This window comes from Oncorhynchus gorbuscha, linkage group LG06 (assembly GCF_021184085.1).
Source record: "Oncorhynchus gorbuscha isolate QuinsamMale2020 ecotype Even-year linkage group LG06, OgorEven_v1.0, whole genome shotgun sequence".
NCBI classification, from domain to species: Eukaryota; Metazoa; Chordata; class Actinopteri; order Salmoniformes; family Salmonidae; genus Oncorhynchus; species Oncorhynchus gorbuscha.
This window is the reverse complement of record NC_060178.1, coordinates 36457589-36480296: the sequence shown is the minus strand read 5'-3', so window position 1 is coordinate 36480296 and position 22708 is coordinate 36457589. Positions and strand designations below refer to the sequence as shown.

At 42.3% G+C, this 22708-nt stretch overlaps 1 protein-coding gene across 7 annotated transcripts in view; it reads left to right on the top strand.

Annotated features, from left to right (window-relative positions):
* The window catches only part of LOC124037896 (ecotropic viral integration site 5 protein homolog), a 96931-nt gene that overhangs the window by 23987 nt on the left and 50236 nt on the right, over positions 1-22708 (top strand). For 6 of the 7 annotated variants that reach the window (XM_046353124.1, XM_046353121.1, XM_046353119.1 and 3 more), the window contains 2 exons: positions 6917-7176; positions 19717-19906. In XM_046353124.1, the coding sequence (XP_046209080.1) occupies positions 6998-7176; positions 19717-19906 (369 nt within the window). In that variant the 5' untranslated portion in view covers positions 6917-6997. Of the gene's footprint in view, positions 1-6916; positions 7177-9692; positions 9745-19716; positions 19907-22708 lie in introns of those variants that run through there. The other variant, XM_046353126.1, reaches the window with a different exon arrangement.

Genomic DNA, 22708 nt, shown 5'->3' with positions numbered 1-22708 from the left:
GGAAGACATACAAGACCACTGATAATCTCCCTCGATCTGGGGCTCCACGCCAGATCTCACCCCGTGGGGTCAAAATAATTACAAGAACGGTGAGCAAAAATCCCAGAACCACACGGGGGGACCTAGTGAATGACTTGCAGAGAGCTGCGACCAAAGTAGCAAAGCCTACCACACTACGCCGCCAGGGACTCAAATCCTGCAGTGCCAGACGTGTCCCCCTGCTTAAGCCAGTACATGTCCAGGCCCGTCTGAAGTTTGCATTTGGATGATCCAGAAGAAGATTGGGAGAATGTCATATGGTCAGATGAACCCAGATGAACCCAAAATATAACTTTTTGGTAAAACTCAACTTGTCGTGTTTGGAGGACAAAGAATGCTGAGTTGCATCCAAAGAACACCATACCTACTGTGAAGCATGGGGGTGGAAACATCATGCTTTGGGGTTGTTTTACTGCAAAAGGACCAGGACGACTGATCCGTGTAAAGGAAATAATGAGTGGGACAATGTATCGTGAGATTTTGAGTGAAAACCTCCTTCCATCAGCAAGGGCATTGAAGATGAAACGTGGCTGGGTCTTTCAGCATGACAATGATCCCAAACACACCGCCCGGGCAACGAAGAAGTAAGAACCATTTCAAGGTCCTGGAGTGGCCTAGCCAGTCTCCAGATCTCAACCCCATAGAAAATCTTTGGAGGGAGTTGAAAGTCCGTGTTGCCCAGCAACAGCCCCAAAACATCACTGCTCTAGAGGAGATCTGCATGGAGGAATGGGCCAAAATACCAGCAACAGTGTGTGAAAACCTTGTGAAGACTTACAGAAAACGTTTTACCTCTGTCATTGCCAACAAAGGGTATATAACAAAGTATTGAGAAACGTTTGTTATTGACCAAATACTTATTTTCCACCATAATTTGCAAATAAATTAATTTAAAATCCTACAATGTGATTTTCTGGAATTTTTTTTCTCATTTTGTCTGTGATAGTTGAAGTGTACCTATGATGAAAATTACAGGCCTCATCTTTTTAAGTGGGATAACTTGCACAATTGGTGGCTGGCTAAATACTTTTTTGCCCCACTGTACATACAGTACCAGTCAAGGGTTTTTATTTTTTACTATTATCTACATTGTATAACATTATTGAGGACATCAAAACTGTGAAATAACACATGGAATCATGTAGTAACCAAAAAAAACAAATCAAAATACATTTGAGATTCTTCGAAGTTGTCACTGTTTGCCTTGATGACACCTTTGCACACTCTTGGCATTCTCTCATCCAGCTTCATGAGGTAGTCACCTCGAATGCATATCAATTAACAGGTATGCCTTCTTAAAGGTTCATTTCTGGAATTTCTTTCCTTAAATGCATTTGAGCAAATCAATTGTGTTGTGACAAGGTAGAGGTGGTATACAGAAGATAGCCCTATTTGGTAAAATACTAAGTCCATATTATGGCAAGAACAGCTCAAATAAGCAAAGAGAAGCAACACTCCATCATTACATTAAGACATTAAGGTCAGTCAATCCAGAAAATGTCAAGAACTTTGAATGTTTCTTCAAGTACAGTTGCAAAAACCATCAAGCGCTATGATGAAACTGGCTCTCATGAGGACCACCACTGGAAAGGAAGACCCAGAGTTACCTCTGCTGCAGAGGATACGTCCATTAGAGTTACCAGCCTCAGAAATTGAAGCTAAATAAATGCTTCAGAGTTCAAGTAACAGACACGTCTCAACATCAACTGTTCAGAGGAGACTGTTTGAATCAGGTCTTCATGGTCGAATTGCTGCAAATATACCAGCCACTACTAAAGGACACCAATAAGGGCTCCCGAGTGGTGCAACGGTCTAAGGCACTGCTTCTCAGTGATAGAGGCGTCATTACAGACCCTAGTTCGGTTCCTGGCCGTATCGCAACCGGCCGTGATTGGGAGTGCCATTGGCCTAGCGTCGTCCGTATTTGGCCGGGGTACGCCGTCATTGTAAATAAGAATTTATTCTTAACTGACTTGTCTAGTTAAATAAAATAAGAAAAAGAGACATTCTTGGGGCAAGAAACATGAGCAATGGACATAATATTGTTGGAAATCTTCCTTTAGTCTCAGGTCTCAGTCCAAATTTGATATTTTTGGTTCCAACCGCTGTGTCTTTGAGTCACAGAGTAGGTGAACTGATGATCTCTGCATGTGTGGTTCCCACCGTGAAGCATGGAGGTGTGGTAGTGCTTTGCTGGTGACGTAGTCTGGGATTTATTTAGAATTCAAGGCACACTTAACCAGCATGGCCACCACAGCGATACGCTATCCCACCTGTTTAAAAAAATATATATTTTATTTATTTAACCTTTTATTTAACCTGGTAGGCTAGTTGAGAACAAGTTCTCATTTACAACTGCGATAAAGCAAAGCAGTTCGAAACATACAACAACAGAGTTATTTTTTAATATATACAGTGTGTGCAAATGAGGTAAGATAAGGGAGGTAAGGCAATAAATAGGCCATGGTGGCGAAGTAATTACAATATAGCAATTAAACACTGGAATGTGCAGAAGATGAACGTGAAAGTAGAGATACTGGGGTGCAAAGGAGCAAGATGAATAAGTACAGTATGGGGATGGGGTAGTTGGATGGGCTATTTACAGATGGGCTATGTACAAGTGCAGTGATCTGTGAGCTGCTCTGACAGCTGCTGCTTAAAACTAGTGAGGGCGATATGAGTCTCCAGCTTCAGTGATTTTTGCAGTTCGTTCCAGTCATTGGCAGCAGAGAACTGGAAGGAAAGGCAGCCAAAGGAGGAATTGGCTTTGGGTTTGACCAGTGAGATATACCTGCTGGAGCACGTGCTACGGGCGAGTGCTGCTATGGTGACCAGTGAGCTGAGATAATGTGGGGCTTTACCTAGCAAAGACTTGTAGATGGTTTGCGCTTAGTGGGAATATCATTTGTTTTTCAGTGACCCAAAATAACTCCAGTCTGTGTAATTTTAAATGTAAAATGTATTTAACTAGGCAAGTCAGTTAAGAAAAGATTCATGACTTACCAGGGATCAGTGGGTTGTTCATGGGAAGAACAACAGATTTTTACCTTGTCATCTCAGGGATTCAATTCAGCAACCTTTCGGTTACTGGCCCAACGCTCTAACCACTAGGCTACCTGCTGCCCCAAATGGCTATTTGACCACGAAGGAGAATGATGGAGTGCTGCATCAGATGATGGCCTCCATAATCCCCCGACCTCAAACCATCTGAGATGAGTTGGACTGCAGAGTGAAGGGAAAGCAGTTTCAAGTGCCTAGCTAATGTGGGAACTCCTCTAAGACTGTTGTAAAAGCATTACAGGTGAAGCTGGTTGAGTGAATGCCAAGAGTGTGCAAAGCTGTCATCAAGGCAAATGGTGGCTACTTTCAGGAATCTCAAATATAAATATTTTTTTAATGAACATGTTTTTGGTTACTACATGATTCCATATGTGTTATTTCATAGTTTTGATTTTTCACTATTATTGTACAATGTAAATAATTGTTTTAAAAAAATGTTTAGTAGGTGTGTCCAAAATTTTGACTGGTTTCATTCATTCATTCGGAACGCCTTCCTAATGTTGAGTTGCACCCCCAGGGCAGCAGGGTAGAGTACCGGGTGGTAGCTGGCTAGTAACCGTGACTAAAGTTCAGGGCAGGGTACTGGGTGTATGCTTGCTAGTGGTGACTGTACAACAGTCTGATGGCCTGTAAGGTATTTTGCCCCTTTCTAACTTCCTCTATTTTTGCATATTTTTGATACTGAATGTTCAGACCTTCAACCAAACCTGGTATTAGTTAAAGGGAACCTGGATTTACAATTAACACACACAAAGATTACATGGGTCCCATTTTTATTCCTGGCGAAAACCAAACACTGTATTCTACAGTAAGAACCTCATACCAACGGTCAAGTATGGTGGTGGTTCTGTGATGTTTTGGGAATGCTTTGCTGCCTCAGGACCTGGATGACTTGTCTTAATAGAAGGAACCATGAAATATGCTTTGTATAAGAGAATTCTACAGGAGAATGTCAGGCCATCTGTCTGTGAGCTGAAGTACAGCTGGGTCATGCAGCAAGACGATGATCAAAAACACAATCAAGTCTACCTGAAAATGGCTAAAAAGCAACCCATTTGAAGTTTTGGAATGGCCTCGTCACAGTCCAGACCTAATCCCAATTGAAATGTTGCGGCAGGACATAAAACGAGCAGTAAATGCTTGAAAGCCCTAAAATTGTTGGGTGTAAGTGAGCAACTACCTTTTCACACATGGTCATTGGGTTTTGCATATGGGTTTTGTTTATTCAATTAATTAGATAAGAATGTAATTGTTATTTCTTCACTTATCTAATATTAGTTTTTGTTCATATATTTAAAAAAATATGCGAAAGTAGAGAATTAGAAAGGGCTTTGATGGTCTCCGAGATGGTTACCATACTAGGGGTTGCAAACTCATGTGGGGACGACTGATATGAAAATGTGGTCCCGGGAGAATTTCCAAAATCCTGAGAAATAATAAATGATATATCAGCAAAAATTGAAATGTCCTCTCACTGTCAACTGTGTTTATTTTCAGCAAACTTAACATGTGTATGAACATAAGATTCAATAATTGAGACATAAACTGAACAGGTGCCACAGACGTGACTAACATAAATTGAATAATGTGTCCCTGAACAAGAGGGGGGTCAAAATCAAAAGTAACAGTCAGTATCTGTTGTGGCCATCAGCTGCATTAAGTACTGCAGTGCATCTCTTCCTCATGGACTGCACCAGATTTTCCAGTTCTTGCTGTGAGATGTTACCCCACTCTTCCACCAATTTAGTGCAATTAAATTGGTGCGTGTACAGTATATTCATTTGTCACACGTACAGCATATACAGCCTTTGAGTGGAAAATCAGCTACTGCTGCAGCATCTTGTGGTGCTTTCAAGACAACTGGGAACTTAGAGCAAATACGAGCTCAAATCAGGAACAGTGATCTTCAGGTCGGAAAGTCGTAGCTCAAGAACAGCGGTTCCCAACCTCTTTTGTTTACTGTACCACCAACTGAATTTTGCTCTGCACGGAGTGCCCCCCCTTGTGCCTTTTACCAGTAGGCCTATGGTCTCATAAGTCTTCTCAAGTACCCCCTGTGTATAGTCCAAGTACCCTCAGTGGTCCTAGTACCCCGGTTGGGAATCACCGCTCTAGAAAGACGCCCGTTTTTGAAATTCCGAGTTGGATGACTGTTTTTTTCCCCCCAGTTGTCTTGAACACACTGAAGTCGGAGGTTTCCGAGTTCCAAGTTTTTTTGAATAAGCAGCATCAAACCTTCAAACCTTAAATTGCTTCAAAGTAGCCTATTAGATCCCATCTCTTTCTAAATTTCTAAAGGATATTTTCATCACATGAAACTACTTGCATGTGTATTGCCCTTTTGACAACTGTTTTCCCGCTTAATTGCATTATGGAATGAATATTCACACGCAGCCTACTGCCTTGTGTGCATTTCTGTGCTAAAAATGTGAATAAATCAGTTTTAACATTTAAAGCTAAATGTTCTGATCTGTTGCATCATTCATTGCTTTTTAACAGGTTTTTTTTATGCATCCTAGGCCTACTGGTTGTATGAATTTGGGATCTATCGTCCCAGAGTCTGTTTTGGAATAGCCTTTTTCTTTCTCGACAAGCTGACCAATAGAGTAGGTAGCCTAAACGTTTCTATAATAGTAGATTTACATACGCTAGTGATCTCGCTGTTTGTTACTCGTCTTGTTGGCCGAGGAAAAGTAAATGTGGGCAGTTATTCTAACAGCTTCAAAGTGCACTTCAGAATTCGGTAAGAAAGAATGCACATCGTTGCATCCTCGACTTGAATAAAAATATATAAATATATGCCATTTAGCAGACGCTTTTATCCAAAGCGACTTACAGTCATGTGTGCATACATTCTACGTATGGGTGGTCCTGGGAATCGAACCCACTACCCTGGCGTTACAAGCGCCATGCTCTACCAACTGAGCTACAGAAGGACCAATGTATGAATGTTCTGTTAATATAAATTACCATATTCTAAATGTTATTTCTGTCATTCTGAGAATCGTGGGTGGATGCCCTAATGAGGTTGCACACCCAATGCATGTGGGTCCGGCAAATTATTCAAATGTAAATTAAAATGTTGCATGTCAAATGTCACGGAAACCCTGCCTCGCCACAGATGGAGGTGTTCAGTCCCAGGGTCCTTAGCTTAGTGATGGGCTTGGAGGGCACTATGGGTTTGAACTCTGAGCTGTAGTCAATGAACAGCATTCTCATATAGGTGTTCATTTTGTCCAGGTGGTAAAGGGCAGTGTGGAGTGCAATAGAGATTGCATGATCTGTTGGGGTGAAATGGAGTGGGTCCAGGGTTTCTGGGATGATGGTGTTGATGAGCCATGACCAGTCCTTTGAAAGCATTTCATGGCAACAGATGTGAGTGCTATGGGGCGGTAGTCAATTAGACCGGTTACCTTGGTTTTCTTGGGCACAGGGACTATGGTGGTTTGCTTGAAACAGGTATTACAGACTGGGTCAGGGAGAGGTTGAAAATGTCAGTGAAGACACTTGCCAGCTGTACAGCGCATACTCTGAGTAAGCATCCTAATAATCCGTCTGGTCCTGTGGCGTTGTGAATGTTAACGTCTTTGGGTCTTACACACATGGGCTACGGAGAGCGTGATGAAACTACACACTAACACAGTCACACATCAGTGTGGTTTTCAATAGTCCTTTTTGTTCTCTGGCTATCCAGTGTCCATAACTAAAGCATTGCCAAAAAGCCCAAAATCCATGAAACCGACAAGGAAGAAAGTTCAATTGTAAAGGCCTCCTCCAGTCCTCCTACAGCTCACATGAGTCCTTATCTCCTCCACAGGTGGCGACTGAAAAGGTTGCAGGCAAGCTGAGTTCTACACTCTCATGGGTGAAGAACTCAGTGTCACACACGGTCAGTCAGATGGCTAGCCAGGTGGCCACGCCGTCTAGCCAGGTGGCAACGGTGCCCTCGTCCCTGCAGACCACCACAGCCACCTCGTCCTCCACCTCCCTCTCCTCCTCGTCCCCCACTTCGGCATCGCCCGCAAAGCTCAGCCCAGATGAACTGGAGCTGCTGGCCAAGCTGGAGGAGCAGAACAGGTGAGGGGATCATGTCAAACAATCAATCACTCAATAACTGCCAAGTGTCAACATCATTAATTTTTCTGTTATGTCAGTCATTGACAGTAACTTAATTAGCACATCTCGGGTAACATTGTTTAGATTGGGAAGTTACTCTAGCCAGCTATCTAAACTTGTAATAATCGTGGTCGAGTTACCGACCGGGGGTCCCCATGATTTTGTTAGTTACGCTCACTCAGATATCATATTAAAAACGGCTAAATCTTCTCTTTATCCACATGGCAAAATGTGTAGAAATTTAGCAAACTTGCTTTAAAACTACAACATATATCTATGCTCCATGGGAAAATGTGTAGAACTCTTAAATGTAAATCTCACCACTGTCTGGGGCCATCCCTGTTGTAGACCATTGGCAAAGCCATTGGTTATGTAATGTTAATTGTCCATCTAGCAATAGAATTGCATGACACCCAACAACAGTGAGTATAATATTAACTGTGGTTGTGAAGGCATGGCACAGTCATCTTAGTAAGAACAGCCAGCCACACTGTCCCTGAAGTGTTCATTTGCCGAAACAAGATTAGCGTGCATTTAGTCCCCACTGCTGTCGCTCCACTCGCTCTCTTTCTCCCTTTTCTCCCACCACTCTCTCCTTCTGTCCCTCCTATGGCTCTCACCCTGCTTTTATAAGCAGTCTCAGTGTTGACATGGAAACGATGAGAACTGGGAAGTGCAGCCGGTTGCTTGGGTTTATACTCACTGCTGTGTAAAGCCTTCTCAAGTGAAGAATACTGTAGTCCGAGCCCTGTGAGATGTAGCCTTGGCTTTTACAGACCGAATGAAGGGTGGGTGAACTGATCTGTTTCAAGTGTGAGAGCGATGCTCATAGTGGGGCTGAGACAAACTGTAGTAGGACACATCTGAAGGTGAAACTATCTGCACAATCTGCTGTGTTAGATGAGCAGGAAGTGAGAGTGACAATGTTTTTTTTCCCCCATGCTCTGTAAAGCTTGGTTATAGACTGAGAGAGAGACTTCTGCTTTCACTAGTGATGGATGATTCTTATCCTCTTCTAGCTCCTTTTGCCATCAGTCTCTCACTCCATGGACTGTACCACAAGGATGTCTCACTAGATTTTATTATTCAACTTTTCCTTTTCATTGTCCTGAGCTGACCTCTAAGCACCTTCTTGAACAAAGGGTGGACAGAAGGCGTGGTGACGTAGAGGGGACTTCTGGGCTATTTGATCTTTGACCCAGATCTCAACCCCTGCAAGCAGGGCCACAGCTGGCCTCTTTCACGAGGCACATGTCCCTGCTGCCCCTCCCTTTTCTTCCCTCATCCATCCCTCCCTCCTTCCCTGTGACTGACAACAATACCCTATCATCTGCCACAGCCCACAAAGACCCTGATGTCACCCTGATAAAATGTAGAGTGCTTGTTGCCCCCTTAGAAAAGGCTGTGTCAGGTAGGAAGCACGGTTTTAAGGATCATTGTTACTGTGGACCGAAAATGTCGTTGCTCATTAATGTTTTCAACAACAAACAAAAAAAGTTTAATTGACATCCTTCCATTGAAAATAGTCATCTTTGAAGAAGGAAAAAGCAAATAATATTCACTGCATGAAGATCCATTCAGGCGTGTGATAACCCACTGATATTGATTTTGAGATTCCTTGTTCCTCCCCTAATGAATGCCAAGATGAAAAACAGAAATGTACAGTGCATTCATAAAGTATTCAGACCCCTTCCCTTTTCCCACATTTTGTTACGTTACTGCCTTATTATCAAATTGATTAAATAAACAATTTCCCTCATCAATCTACACACAATGAAAAGCGAAAACAGATTTTTTTGAAATTGTTGAAAATGTATTTCAAAAAGAACTACACAGAAATACCTTATTTACGTAAGTATTCAGACTCGAGGCTGTAATTTCTGCAAAAGGTGCTTCAACAAAGTACTGAGTAAAAAGTCTAAATATGTATGTATATGTGATATTTCTGTTTTATATGCACACACATTTGGTAAAATGTATAACTTGTTTTTGCTTGGTCATTATGTGGTGTTATGGGTAGATTGATGAGGAAAATGGTTTATATAATCCATTTTAGAATAAGGCTGTAATGTAACAAAATGTGGAAAAGGGGAAGGGGTCTGAATACTTTCTGAAGGCCCTGTACATGCCTAGCTATCCTTTCTCTCTTTCTGACTGAGCAGGCAGACACTGATGTGCAGCAAAAACTAGGCTATTATCTGTGGGAACTGACAGATTACTTCTGTATTTTGAAATCCATGTTTGGAGAAGGCCTTTGTACCGTGTGTGTGTGTGTGTGTGTGTGTGTGTGTGTGTGTGTGTGTGTGTGTGTGTGTGTGTGTGTGTGTGTGTGTGTGTGTGTGTGTGTGTGTGTGTGTGTGTGTGTGTGTGTGTGTGTGTGTGTGTGTGTGTGTGTGTGTGTGTGTGTGTGTGTGTGTGTGAGTGAGTGACAAGAGTCCCAGACTCAGTTCAGCCAGTTCACCAGGCTGGTAGCTTCTCTGGATCGTCTACATAACAAAGACATAACGAAAGCACCATGAGTCTGTCTTGGTAAGCAACACAAGGATTGTTACTTCTCTTTCTAGATCACATGGCTCTTTTCTTGTTACCAAGAGGCCATAACGGAAGATGGTGTAACTGACATGGATTATTTGGCAACAAACCACATTGACTCGTTTAAATAGTTCCTCTCCTAGGAATCTTTGTGATTTCCATCTCTTATTCTGGTTATGCTAAATGTAATGGAGCCTGTACTTAAACTTTTCAGTAAATCTCAATGGTTTCATGTATTTTGTTTTGAGCCGTCTGTGAGAACCTAGTATGACCTGTTTGTGTACTGGTGAATTATTAGCTGAGGAGCAGCGACTAGGCTACAGACTTTCCTGTCTGCCACAGTGTATGTGCCAACTTACACTGTTCATTCTATCAACATTTGTGATGTATTTCTGAAAATAACATTGCATGAAATCTTCCATGGAGAGAGAAATTCTGCAGCATTGAAGGTCCCCAAGAACACAGTGGCCTCTGTCATTCTTCAATGGAAGAAGTTTGGAACCACCAAGACTCTTCCTAGAGCTGGCCGACCAAACTTTATGGTGGAGTGGCCAGACGGAAGCCACTCCTCATGCATCATGTTGTGGTGATGTTTTCCAGTGGCAGGGACTGGGAGACCAGTCAGGATCGAGGGAAAGATGAACGGAGCAAAGTACAGAGAGATCCTTGATGAAAACCTGCTCCAGAGCACTCAGGACCTCCGACTGGGGTGAAGGTTTACCTTCCAACAGGACAATGACCCTAAGCACACAACCAAGACAATGCAGGAGTGGCTTCGGGACAAGTCTCTGAATGTCCTTGAGTGGCCTTGACTTGAACCTGATAGAACATGCCTGGAAAGACCTGAAAATAGCTATGCAGCTCCCCATCTGACCTGACAGAGCTTGAGAGGTTCTGCAGAGAAGAATGGAAGAAACTCCCCAAATACAGGTGTGCCAAGTTTGAAGCATCATACCCAAGACTGCTGTTCTTTCTGTCAAAGGTGCTTCAGGAAAGTACTGAGTAAAGTGTCTGAATGCTTATGTAAATGTGACATTTCAGTTTTCTATTTGTAATAAATTAGCAAAAAATTCTAAAAACCTGTGTTTGCTATGTCATTATGGGGTGTTGTTGACTGAGGCAAAATAAGGCTATAACGTAACAAAAAGTCAAGAGGTCTGAATACTTTCCGAAGGCACTGCGCCACCGGTATGATGCAAAACTACTTGTTTACTGTTCTAATTATGTATGGCATATGGCCAATGTAGGGAAAATGGAAAAGAAAACGCTGCACACTGCTGCTCATGTTCCCAGGTGATATTTATTTACAACAACGTTTCGACCCGTAGGTCTTCAATTGGCATCCATATCCCAGGTGGGGGTGGAAGGTCCTATATACCTAATATATAGGGGCAGTACTCATCTCATCACTTCCTGAAACAGGAGGTAAAAAAGATAATAATATCGTAGTTTCACAATATGGGGCGGCAGGTAGCCTAGTGGTTCAAGGCTTGCGTCAGTAACTGAAAGGCAGTTTTTTATTTAATTTATTTAACTAGTTAAGGCTGTTAAGAACAAATTCTTATTTTCAATGACGGCCTAGGAACCGCGGGTTCACTGCCTGTTCAGGGGTAGAACGACAGATTTGTACCTTGTCAGCTAAGGGATTTGAACTTGCAACCTTCCGGTTACTAGTCCAACGCTCTAACCGCTAGGCTACCCTGCCGCCCCACTGTTCCCAGATAGGTTGTCTTAACTGGCTTGGCTATCAAATAAAAATATATAGATTAACATTCAATGATCTATATAAACGCTGGTGCAGGTGCTGACTAGGGGAGTAGAACGCTTAAATGAGAGCCGCACACTCCTAGGAGGTCAGATGCAAAAATGTAATGTCCAACGTTTCGACAGACAAGCTGTCTTCATCAGGGTATAATGACAAACACTGCAGGGTGACGCGTTTATATAGTGTCCAAAGACACACTGGTGTCTGTAAACATGGCTGGGTGTGGCCTGATATTGGTTCATTCTCATATATTAAAATAGCATACAAAAAACATGAATGGATAGCGTACAGTCATGGATACAATTTGGCTACATAAACCTACAAACATTTACAATGAATAGCAAAACCACAAGAATGGCTTCAGATCAAAGTCTATGTTGAGACCGAAGGCAGCAAGGGTCTTTATATTAAAGATCCAGGCAGCCTCTCATTTTAACAATAAATTGTCGAGGTAATCAGATTTAACCACTATCGCTCTTTTAAAAACCTTACGTGGGGGATATTTAAACATGGGTTTCAATTGTGGGTCAGTATCAATAATGTATCAGTGCTTCCTGATAATGGCCTTAAATGCCTTTTCCAATGGTGAGTTTTGGGTAAAGCATGATTGGACTTTGACTTTTGGTTGAAGGCTTTAGACCTTCAAAACAATCCTTGGCATGTTTTACCCAATTGTCTTTGTACCCTGTTTCCTTAAATCTTTGAGTGAGGTCCTTGGTCTGTTTCTGATAAGAAGCATCAGAGCTGCATATTCTTCTGATACGACTGCATTGACTTATAGGGAGACTTTTAATAAGTGGACGTGGATGAAAGCTGTTACCTCTAAGGAGGGCATTTATGTCCGTGGGTTTCCAATAGAGACCTGCAGAGAGGGAGGTTTTGTCGTTAATAACCATCACACCAAGAAAACTGATTTGTGATAGGTCATAATTAATGGTGACGTGAAGGTGTTCATTCATGGAGTTAAGGTAAGCATGGAATTCCAAAAGATCTTCCTGGATAGATTCAAATATCAAAAGATTTAAATTCAAATATCTCATTCAAATATCTCAGAATTAGGAGAATATTGGAGAGAAAGGGGTTAAGGTCTGAATTCAGCACCACCTGTTTTTTAAACATTCCTAGATATAGGTTTGCATGATTAGGAGCATTAGTGCTCCTCATCGCTGCCCCTTTTAATCTGGAGGAAAAAGTCTCCTCTGAAGAGAAAATAGTTGGAGGTTAGTACCAGTTCAGCCAAGTCCACAATACAATTAGTGCTGGGAATAGCATTAGAGGGCCATTCACTGAGGTAGAACATGAGGGCCTCTAGGCTTGCCCTGATGGGTGATGTTAGTATATAGACTGGTAACATCGAGTACACAGAATAGAATTTTCAGGTATATGGTCCATGGATTTTTTCATGTATTTTTTAAATCATAGTCTCTAATAGACATGGGGAGGGAGATCACCCAGGGTTTCACAAAATGGTCTACAAAGGTAGAGATATTCTCTGTCAGAGATCCATTACTACTCACAATGGGCCTGCCTGGTATAGGTAGTGTCATGCGCTTGTGAATTTTGGGTAGAGCGTATATGACCGCTGTGGTTGGGCAGTCAACTTTCATAACCTCATATTCGGTCTTTGTAATTTCCCCTTCATTCAAAAAAAATGGACAATTTATCATGGATCAGAGACTTAAATTGATTAGTAGGGTCCTATGGGAGTCTTTTGTCAAATTCATCGTCACTAAGTTGTCTCAGTATTTCGTTTTCATAGTCTGCTGTATTTAGTATCACTATTGCACTTCCTTTGTCGGCAGGTTTTATAATCATACTGGAGTAATATTTCAGTTCCGTAAGAGATTCTTTCTCTGCTTTGGACATATTGTGGAATACCTTATATCATTTTTTTTCTTAGCCAGGAGATTATGTACATCTTTCTCAACTAGGCGGCAACATATTTCTCATGAGAAAGATTTATTTTAGGTGGTAGCAATTAGAGGTCGACCGATTTTTATGATTTTTTTTCAACGCTCATACCGATTATTGGAGGAACAAAAAAAACGATACCAATTAATCGAACAATTTAAAAATATATATTTTTGTAAAAATGACAATTACAACAATACTGCAAGAACACTTAACGCACAAAAGTGCTGTTTGAATGAATGCTTACAAGCCTGCTGGTGCCTACCATCGCTCAGTTAGACTGCTCTATCAAATCATAGACTTAATTATAACAGGCTCGTATTTCTGTGTTACTAAGGTCATTAATATGGTCGACTCCGGAAACTATCATCTCGAAAACAAAACATTTATTCTTTCAGTGAAATGTGGAACTGTTCCGTATTTTATCTAAGGGGTGGCATCCATCCATCTAAATATTCCTGTTACATTGTACAACCTTCAATGTTATGTCATAATTACGTAAAATTCTGGCAAATTAGTTCGCAAAGAGCCAGGCGGCCCAAACTGTTGCATATACCCTGACGCAAGAGAAGTGACACAATTTCACCTGGTTAATATTGCCTGCTAACCTGGATTTATTTTAGCTAAATATGCAAGTTTAAAATATATACTTCTGTGTATTGATTTAAAGAAAGACATTGATGTTTATGGTTAGGTACACGTTGGAGCAACGATAGTCCTTTTTCGCGAATCGATTATATGCAACGCAGGACACGCTAAATAAACTAGTAATATCATCAACCATGTGTAGTTATAACTAGTGATTTTATGATTGATTGTTTTTTATAGGATAAGTTTAATGCTAGCTAGCAACTTACCTTGGCTTCTTACTGCATTCGCGTAACAGACGGGCTCCTCATGAGGCAGGTGGTTAGAGCGTTGGACTAATTAACCGTAAGGTTGCAAAATTGAATCCCCAAGCTGACAAAGTAAAACATCTGTCGTTCTGCCGCTGAAACAAGGCAGTTAACCCACGGTTCCTAGGCCGTCATTGAAAATAAGAATGTGTTCTTAACTGACTTGCCTAGTTAAATAAAGGTGTAAAGATTTTTGAAATAATATTCTGCAAAATCAGCATCCAAAAATACCAATTTCCAATTGTTATGAAAACTTTAAATCGGCCCTAATTAATCGGTCGACCTGAAGTAACAATGTGATTTTTCCTTTTAAAATATGTATTTTCCCTTGTCATGTCCTCAGGGCTGGAGTCAAGTTCATTGTCATTCAGGTGGTTATCCATGGGGAAAAACATAAGCACGGTTTCCTGTCTGATTACTAATATTGTGAAATAGATTAACATTGGCAGGTGCATAGGGAGCAACCCCATTACCAAAAAAGTTTTGGAAGTCTATAACTGCATCAAATTCCTTGGCCTTTGATGTTGGTACAAATGATAGTCCCTTACCTAGGGCAGATGTATCAGATCTACCAAGAACATGCATCTTACCTAGAACATGTATCAGATCTAAACCTGCTGGACAGGTTTATTACCGTGTCTTGCTCTGTGTGTCGAGCGGGGATTTTGGGTGTTGCCAAGATGCGTTGTGCCTAAGAACAGCCTTTAGCCATGGTATATTGGCCATATACCACACCCCCTCGGCCCTTATTGGTTAGGTGTATTCCCTTACACCCCCACACAGCTGTGATGACATAGGGCTCTGCATTCAGCAACAGCCTTCTCACTTTATAGGCCTCTCGTATGATACTGTACCTGGTCTGGCATCTAGCCATGTTTTCTAGATTAGTTGCCATTGAAAGTGAGGCTATGTTTGAATTAAAGTAAACATTTTGTTTTTTACAACCACATATTTCTTTTTTAATGTAAATGGGATGTTGTAGAAGGGTGCAGACACTTTTTTTGTTGTGATTTCACGTTTTTGAGAAATTTACCCCAAACAGCAAAGCACTTCCTCAGTATGGTGGCGCTGAAAAAAACATGAACAAAGGCTGCAAAAAGACTCGAATACATCCTTTTTAGAAACAACAAAGCTCTCACTATAGTAATTCAGGTCTTTTAGATGTTGCACACATGAAATTGTATCATTCTGAACTTTACCCACAATTTTATATTTCCTTTTTGTGTGACTCTGGGGCAATAAAAAGCTATCCAGCTATTCCATTCTCCCTGTAGCCTGCTACTACAGGTAACTGGCAAAATAATGAGAACGCAAACAAATCAAATGTATTTATAAAGCCCTTCGTACATCAGCTGATATCTCAAAAGTGCTGTACAGAAACCCAGCCTAAAACCCCAAACAGCAAGCAATGCAGGTGTTGAAGCACGTTGGCTAGGAAAAACTCCAGGCCAAAACCTAGGAAGAAACCTAGAGCGGAACCAGGCTAAGAGGGGTTGCCAGTCCTCTTCTGGCTGTGCCGGGTGGAGATTATAACAGAACATGGCCAAGATGTTCAAATGTTTATAAATGACCAGCATGGTCAAATAATAGGTCTGGGATAGGTAGCACGTCCGGGGAACAGGTCAGAATTCCATAGCAGCAGACAGAACAGTTGAAACTGGAGCAGCAGCACGGCCAGGTGGACTGGGGACAGCAAGGTAGGTAGTCCTGAGGCATGGTCCTAGGGCTCAGGTCCTCCGAGAGAGAGAAAGAAAGAGAATTAGAGAGAGCATACTTAAATTCACACAGGACACCGGATAAGACAGGAGAAGTACTCCAGATATAACAAACTGACCCTTGCCCCCCGACACAAACTACTGCAGCATAAATACTGGAGGCTGAGACAGGAGGGGTCAGGAGACACTGTGGCCCCATCCGATGATGGGGCCAAACAGGAAGGATATAACCCCACCCACCCACTTTGCCAAAGCACAGCCCCCACATCACTAGAGGGATATCTTCAACCACCAACTTACCATCCTGAGACAAGGCCGAGTATAGCCCACAAAGATCTCTGCCACGGCACAACTCAAGAGGGGGCGCCAACCCAGACAGGAAGATCACATCAGTGACTCAACCCACTCAAGTGACGCACCCCTCCTAGGGACTGCATAAAGGAGCACCAGTAAGCCAGTGACTCAGCCCCTATAATAGGGTTAGAGGCAGAGAATCCCAGTGGAGAGAGGGGAACCGGCCAGGCACAGACAGCAAGGGTGGTTCGTTGCTCCAGAGCCTTTCCGTTCACCTTCACACTCCTGGGCCAGACTACACTCAAGCATATGACCCACTGAAGAGATGAGTCTTCAGTAAAGACTTAAAGGTTGAGACCGAGTTTGCGTCTCTTACATGGGTAGGCAGACCATTCCATAAAAATGGAGCTCTATAGGAGAAAGCCCTGCCTCCAGCTGCTTAGACATTCTAGGGACAAATAGGAGGCCTGCGTCTTGTGACCGTAGCGTACGTGTAGGTATGTACGGCAGGACCAAATCAGAGAGATGGGTAGGAGCAAGCCCATGTAATGCTTTGTAGGTTAGCAGTAAAACCTTGAAATCAGCCCTTGCCTTGAGAGGAAGCCAGTGTAGGGAGGCTAGCACTGGAGTAATATGATCAAATTTTGGGGTTCTAGTCAGGATTCTAGCAGCCGTATTTAACACTAATTGAAGTTTATTTAGTGCCTTATCCGGGTAGCCGGAAAGTAGAGCAGTGGTCTAACCTAGAAGTAGCAAAAGCATGGATGAATTTTTCTGCATAATTTTTGGACAGAAAGTTTCTGATTTTTGCAATGTTACGTAGATGGAAAAAGGTGTCTTAAGGCTTTGGGCCACCACGGGCTGCCAGAACAGCTTCAATGTGACTTGGCATAGATTCTACAAGTGTCTGCAACTTCCTGTGTGGATGCACCCCATGCTTTCAATATACTTTGTGTCCCTCAAGTGTTTCCTTTTATTTTGATACCTGTAGAATGGACAGAGAGGTATTGCTCGAGTCGCTACAAAATGGAATATAACTTTGCTGATAATGTTTGGAATGAGACCAGTTCATGTGTACAATATCTACAGACCTGCATCACAATACATACTACACAACGAGGATGCAGAAGTGAATTGCTGTTCTGGGTATGTTTCTCAAACATGTAAAATCACAAACTGTAAAACCCTTGCTGGTGCCGTTCTAGATGTGACAGTAACCCAGGCCTACCCTGACCCCCTCTCTCCTGACCCAAATATGGCTGTAACCCTACCCAGTCTGTGAGCTCTCCCAGTGACGTCACCATGCACCCGAGAGGCCCAGGCCCTTTTTCCGAGATCAGATTTATGGGCCTTTGTGTCGTAGGCCCAGACATAGCCTCTTCCCAACTGGCACCCTATTCCCTATGTAGTGCACTACTTTTGACCAGAGCCCTTGTGTAAGGTAGTGCACTACAGGAGAATAGGTTGCAATTTGGGATGCACAAAAGGGCTCATCCGCAGTGCACTGTATAGGATGATAGGCATGGTTCCCTCTCACAGGCCAGGGGCCTGTTCAGTGTTTCCTCTGCAATCATTTAACTGTGGCGCTGCGCCACAGCAAAATCATTCCCGCCACGCCAAAAAAAGATGTGACACATTTACTTTCCCTCTGCAAACAAAATGAGTAATGAATAGAAAAACCAGACAACCCCATAGTAGAATAGTTTGTATATTTACTTCGTCGTCTTGTTGTGCGTTCTATGCGAGATAAATATTTATTTCAAGGCGCATTCAACCTGCAAGTGCCATGGGGAGGGAAACGTGCATTTTGACAAGCAGTCAATGCAATACAATTCCTAATGTAATGTGGGAAACCTCTGTTTTAATGGCCTTTTGTTAAAAAGAGCGCATTCCAGCTCTACATTCCTAATTTATTTATTTCTCCATTCCTAAATATATGCAAACTGCACCGTTTTAAACCTGTACATTTTAGCAGTGGCATGGTTAAGCACGTTCTGAAATTAGATTTTTTATTAAGTGGTCATGTTTTGTTTAAATTTAGGATCACATTGAAGTAATAGGTAAACAATTGTGCAAGTCCACTTTGTTTTCTGTCACCTGGGACCTTAATGCAAGTTAAAGGTTCATTTTAAATATCAGCCTGACTGAAAAATGTGTTTGGAGTGGACTGTAAAAATGCAATGTCAACCTTTGTCCAATAGTGATTATGTACCCATAAAAAATGGTGATATGTGACGCTATGGCCCCAAATCAGCTTAACTCACAGTTGGGCTATAGCCTGGGCAGAGGCTAAGTGCAGGCAGTGGCAAATCTTTTCAAATATTCCTTTCTGGTGGAAGAGCAGAACAGGTTTGTGTCTGTCTGTCTGCGACGCTTACATGTTGGAGCAGTGACTGTCGGATGAGGAATGCGCTTGTCTTACTGCAGTGAGCTAGTTTATAGGTCCACATCATGGGCTGGATAGAAGCAGTCCACCATCTTCTACCAACTGGATAATTTCTTTATTTAGCTAGCAAATAGATCCAAGTTGGCCAGAATTGAAATATAAAGATCAGCTGGCTGCTGGCTACTCACTACTGCGTTGGCTTGTGCTTGAGAGACCTGTGTACATTTTCTGTAATGCCTGCTACAAGAAGTGAGTCATTATTGATGAATCGCGATGTTGTGTTGTCACCCTGGGCGATAGACTATGCTGTCGTAATATCGCCCGACTCTAGTATTGACCCTGATGAAGTGATCATGGTGGTTGTTCAAGGCTTTACCATCTATGTTCATTGCATTTTTGGTCGAGGAAACAAGCAGAAGTGCAGTGACGGGATGTGTTGTCCTGTCCACCTTTTTGAAGAGATGCACTATAAGCCTTACTGTCTGTAACCCCATCGATCCTCCATCCAGGGCTCAGAACTGTGGCGGCTGCAGACTTTGCTCCTATCATCACTGGGGCTGCTGTTCGGCTTCTCCTTGGCTGTGGTTCTGCTGTCATAAAGCTGTACTACACCTCACTGCAATTTCTACCTTCTTAAATGAGCTGTTTTTAGCGCTGCTCTAGAAGTGCCAGCATGATTTGGATAAATGTTCCGCAACAATTATTGGGTTGCTTGCATCAAGCATTTACTCAATGTCCAGTAAACCCACTCTGCTTTCACTGCCCATATCAAATTATTGGCACTAATGAAAGGTTTACGATTGACGGGGACATTGGCAGTTACGCTACATTGTTACCTGTGTCTATAATTTTGTATTTGAGCTGCGTTCACTTCCGAACATTGAATGAGGGAACATTTAATTCTGTCCGAGTCTAATGTCTCTCATTGCAGATCTTGTAGGCCTAAGTTGAACGGTCAAAAGAGGAAAGAAATGCTTAAGCTTGTTGCGCTTGTCTCTTTAGGTTGCTGGAGACGGACAGTAAGTCCCTCCGCTCTGTGAACGGATCCAGACGTAACAGCGTCTCCAGCCTCGTGTCCAGCTCCTCGGCTTCCTCCAACCTGTCTCACCTGGAGGAGGACTCCTGGATCCTCTGGGGACGCATAGTCAATGAGTGGGAGGAGGTCCGAAAGAAGAAGGAGAAGCAGCTCAAGGTGAGACACTACTAGGCTATAGGTTCCTCTGGAAGAGAGTTACTCTTTCGACCTGGGGAAGCTGATCCCAAGTGGCTCCCCTCAGTGACCCCTACGTCCCTCAGTGACCCCTACTGTGGCTGTTTTGTCATTGAACTTACGGTGTCAGTTCTGGTCTAGTTTTTTGTTCTCAGTGCCCCCTGCAAACTGATCGTGTGTAGTGCCCCGTTGCACTGAAACCATATCTATTCTACTATAGTTGCTACAGCAGTGGTTTCCACTAGCGCTGGCTGTCGGCACTTTTTCCACTTAAATTAACTAGGCTACTTTTCAATTCACTAGTCAGAAAAAAGTCTGCTGAGCCCTCCATCTTCTAGCAATATATTGATAGGCCGGGTGCCTGTCAGTCAAAAAGTGAGCGATGACAGGGAACCACTGCTGATCCTGTGTGTGTGTGTGTGTTGTGATTGCAGTCAAATTTCTACATGAAGGGAGAAGACCGCATGAAATTGAAGACCACACCTAAATTACATTCTATTTGTATTTGAGCAATATGATTGGCCATGCATTCAAGCACCACCATGCTCCCGCGAATCACTTCTCGAGCAGTACATGAGTTGATGCCTTTACACAGCACATGGAAGCTGTCCAGAGCAAAAAGAAGTGGCCATCAATCTACTCGCTGAGCTTATTTATTTGGGGGAAAGAGATTTACAAAAGTAAACCTTGAATAAGTGAACATACAAGCACATACAGTTGAAGTTGGAGGTTTACATATATCTTAGCCAAATACATTTAAACTCAGTTTTTCACAATTTCTGACATTTAATCCTAGTTAATTCCCTGTCTTAGGTCAGTTAGGATCACTACTTTATTTTAAGAATGTGAAATGTCAGATACTATTGTAGTAGCGAGAATGATTCATTTCAGCTTTTATTTCTTTCATCACATTCCCAGTGGGTCAGAAATTTACATACTCAATTTTTATTTGGTAGCATTGCCTTTATATTGTTTAACTTGGGTCAAACGTTTCGAGTAGCCTTCCACAAGTTTCCCACAATAAGTTGGGTGAATTTTGGCCCATCCCTCCTGGCAAAGCTGGTGTAACTGAGTCAGGTTTGTAGGCCTCCTTGCTCACGCACACTTTTTCAGCTCTGCCCACAAATTTTCTATATGATCAAGGTCAGGGCTTTGTGATGGCCACTCCCATACCTTGACTTTGTTGTCCTTAAGCCATTTTGCCACAACATTGGAAGTATGCTTGGGGTCGTTGTCCATTTGGAAGACCCATTTGCGACCAAGCTTTAACTTCCTGACTGATGTCTTGAGATGTTGCTTCAACGTATCCAAATAATTTTCTTTCGTCATGATGCCATCTATTTTGTGAAGTGCACCAGTCCCTCCTGCAGCAATGCACCCCCACAACATGATGCTGCCACCCCCGTGCTTCACGGTTGGGATGGTGGTCTTCGACTTGCAAGCCTCCCCCTTTTTCCTCCAAACATAACGATGGTCATTATTTTATTTTTTAAATATTTTTTTTCACCTTTATTTAACCAGGTAGGCTAGTTGAGAAAAAGTTCTCATTTGCAACTGCGACCTGGCCAAGATAAAGCATAGCAGTGTGAACAGACAATTATGGCCAAACAGTTATATTATTGTTTCATCAGACCAGAGGAAATTTCTCCAAAAGTAGGATCGTTGTCCCCATGTGCAGTTGCAAACCATAGTCTGGCTTTTTTATGCCGGTTTTGGAGCAGTGGCTTCTTCCTTGCTTGAGCGGCTTTCAGGTTATGTCGATATAGGACTCGTTTTACTGTGGATATAGATACTTTTGTACCTGTTTCCTCCAGCATCTTCATAAGGTCCTTTGCTGTTGTTCTAGGATTGATTTGCACTTTTTGCACCAAAGTACATTCATCTCTAGGAGACAGAACGCGTCTCCTTCCTGAGCGGTATGACGGCTGCGTGGTCCCATGGTGTTTATGCTTGCGTACTATTGTTTGTACAGATGAACGTGGTACCTTCAGGTGTTTGGAAATTGCTCCCAAGGATGAACCAAACTTGTGAAGGTCTACAATTTTGCTGATTTCCTTTAATTTTCCCATGATGTCAAGCAAATAGGCACTGAGTTTGAAGGTAGGCCTTGAATTGCATCCACAGGTACACCTGCATTTGACTGAAATTATGTCAATTTGCCTATCAGAAGCTTCTAAAGCCATGACCTCATTTTCTGAAATTTTCCAAACTGTTTAACTGTGCCAGTCAATTTAGCGTATGTAAACTTCTGACCCACTGGAATTGTGATACAATCTGTCTGTAAGCAATTGCTTGAGAAATGACTTGTGTCATGCACTTGCCAAAGGTCCTAACCGACTTGCCAAACTATTGTTTGTTAACAAGAAATGTGTGGAGTGGTTGAAAAAAGAGCTTTAATGACTCCAACCTAAGTGTATGTAAACTTCCGACTTCAACTGTACAAGCTGCCTACTATTGATAGTTTACATAAGAAAGCTACAAAAATACCTAGCATTAGTCTTGGCTAGCCTACTGTATCTCTTTTGGAGCGTTTTTCTTGAAGGGGCTTCTCAAAATGATATACTTTAAAAACAAAAATGAATGCAACTAAAGCAATACAATTCTAAAGAATAGAGTAATGGCTTGCATTGCTAAATTATATTACACAGCTTTTTAACATAATAACCAAATGTAGCCTAGAGGTTAACAGCTGAATATAGAGAGAAAGCATGCCAACCTTCAGGTCTCGCATGACCCCGATGCATTTAAGAACTACACCATGTTCGGCCCAGTAGATTTTTGGCC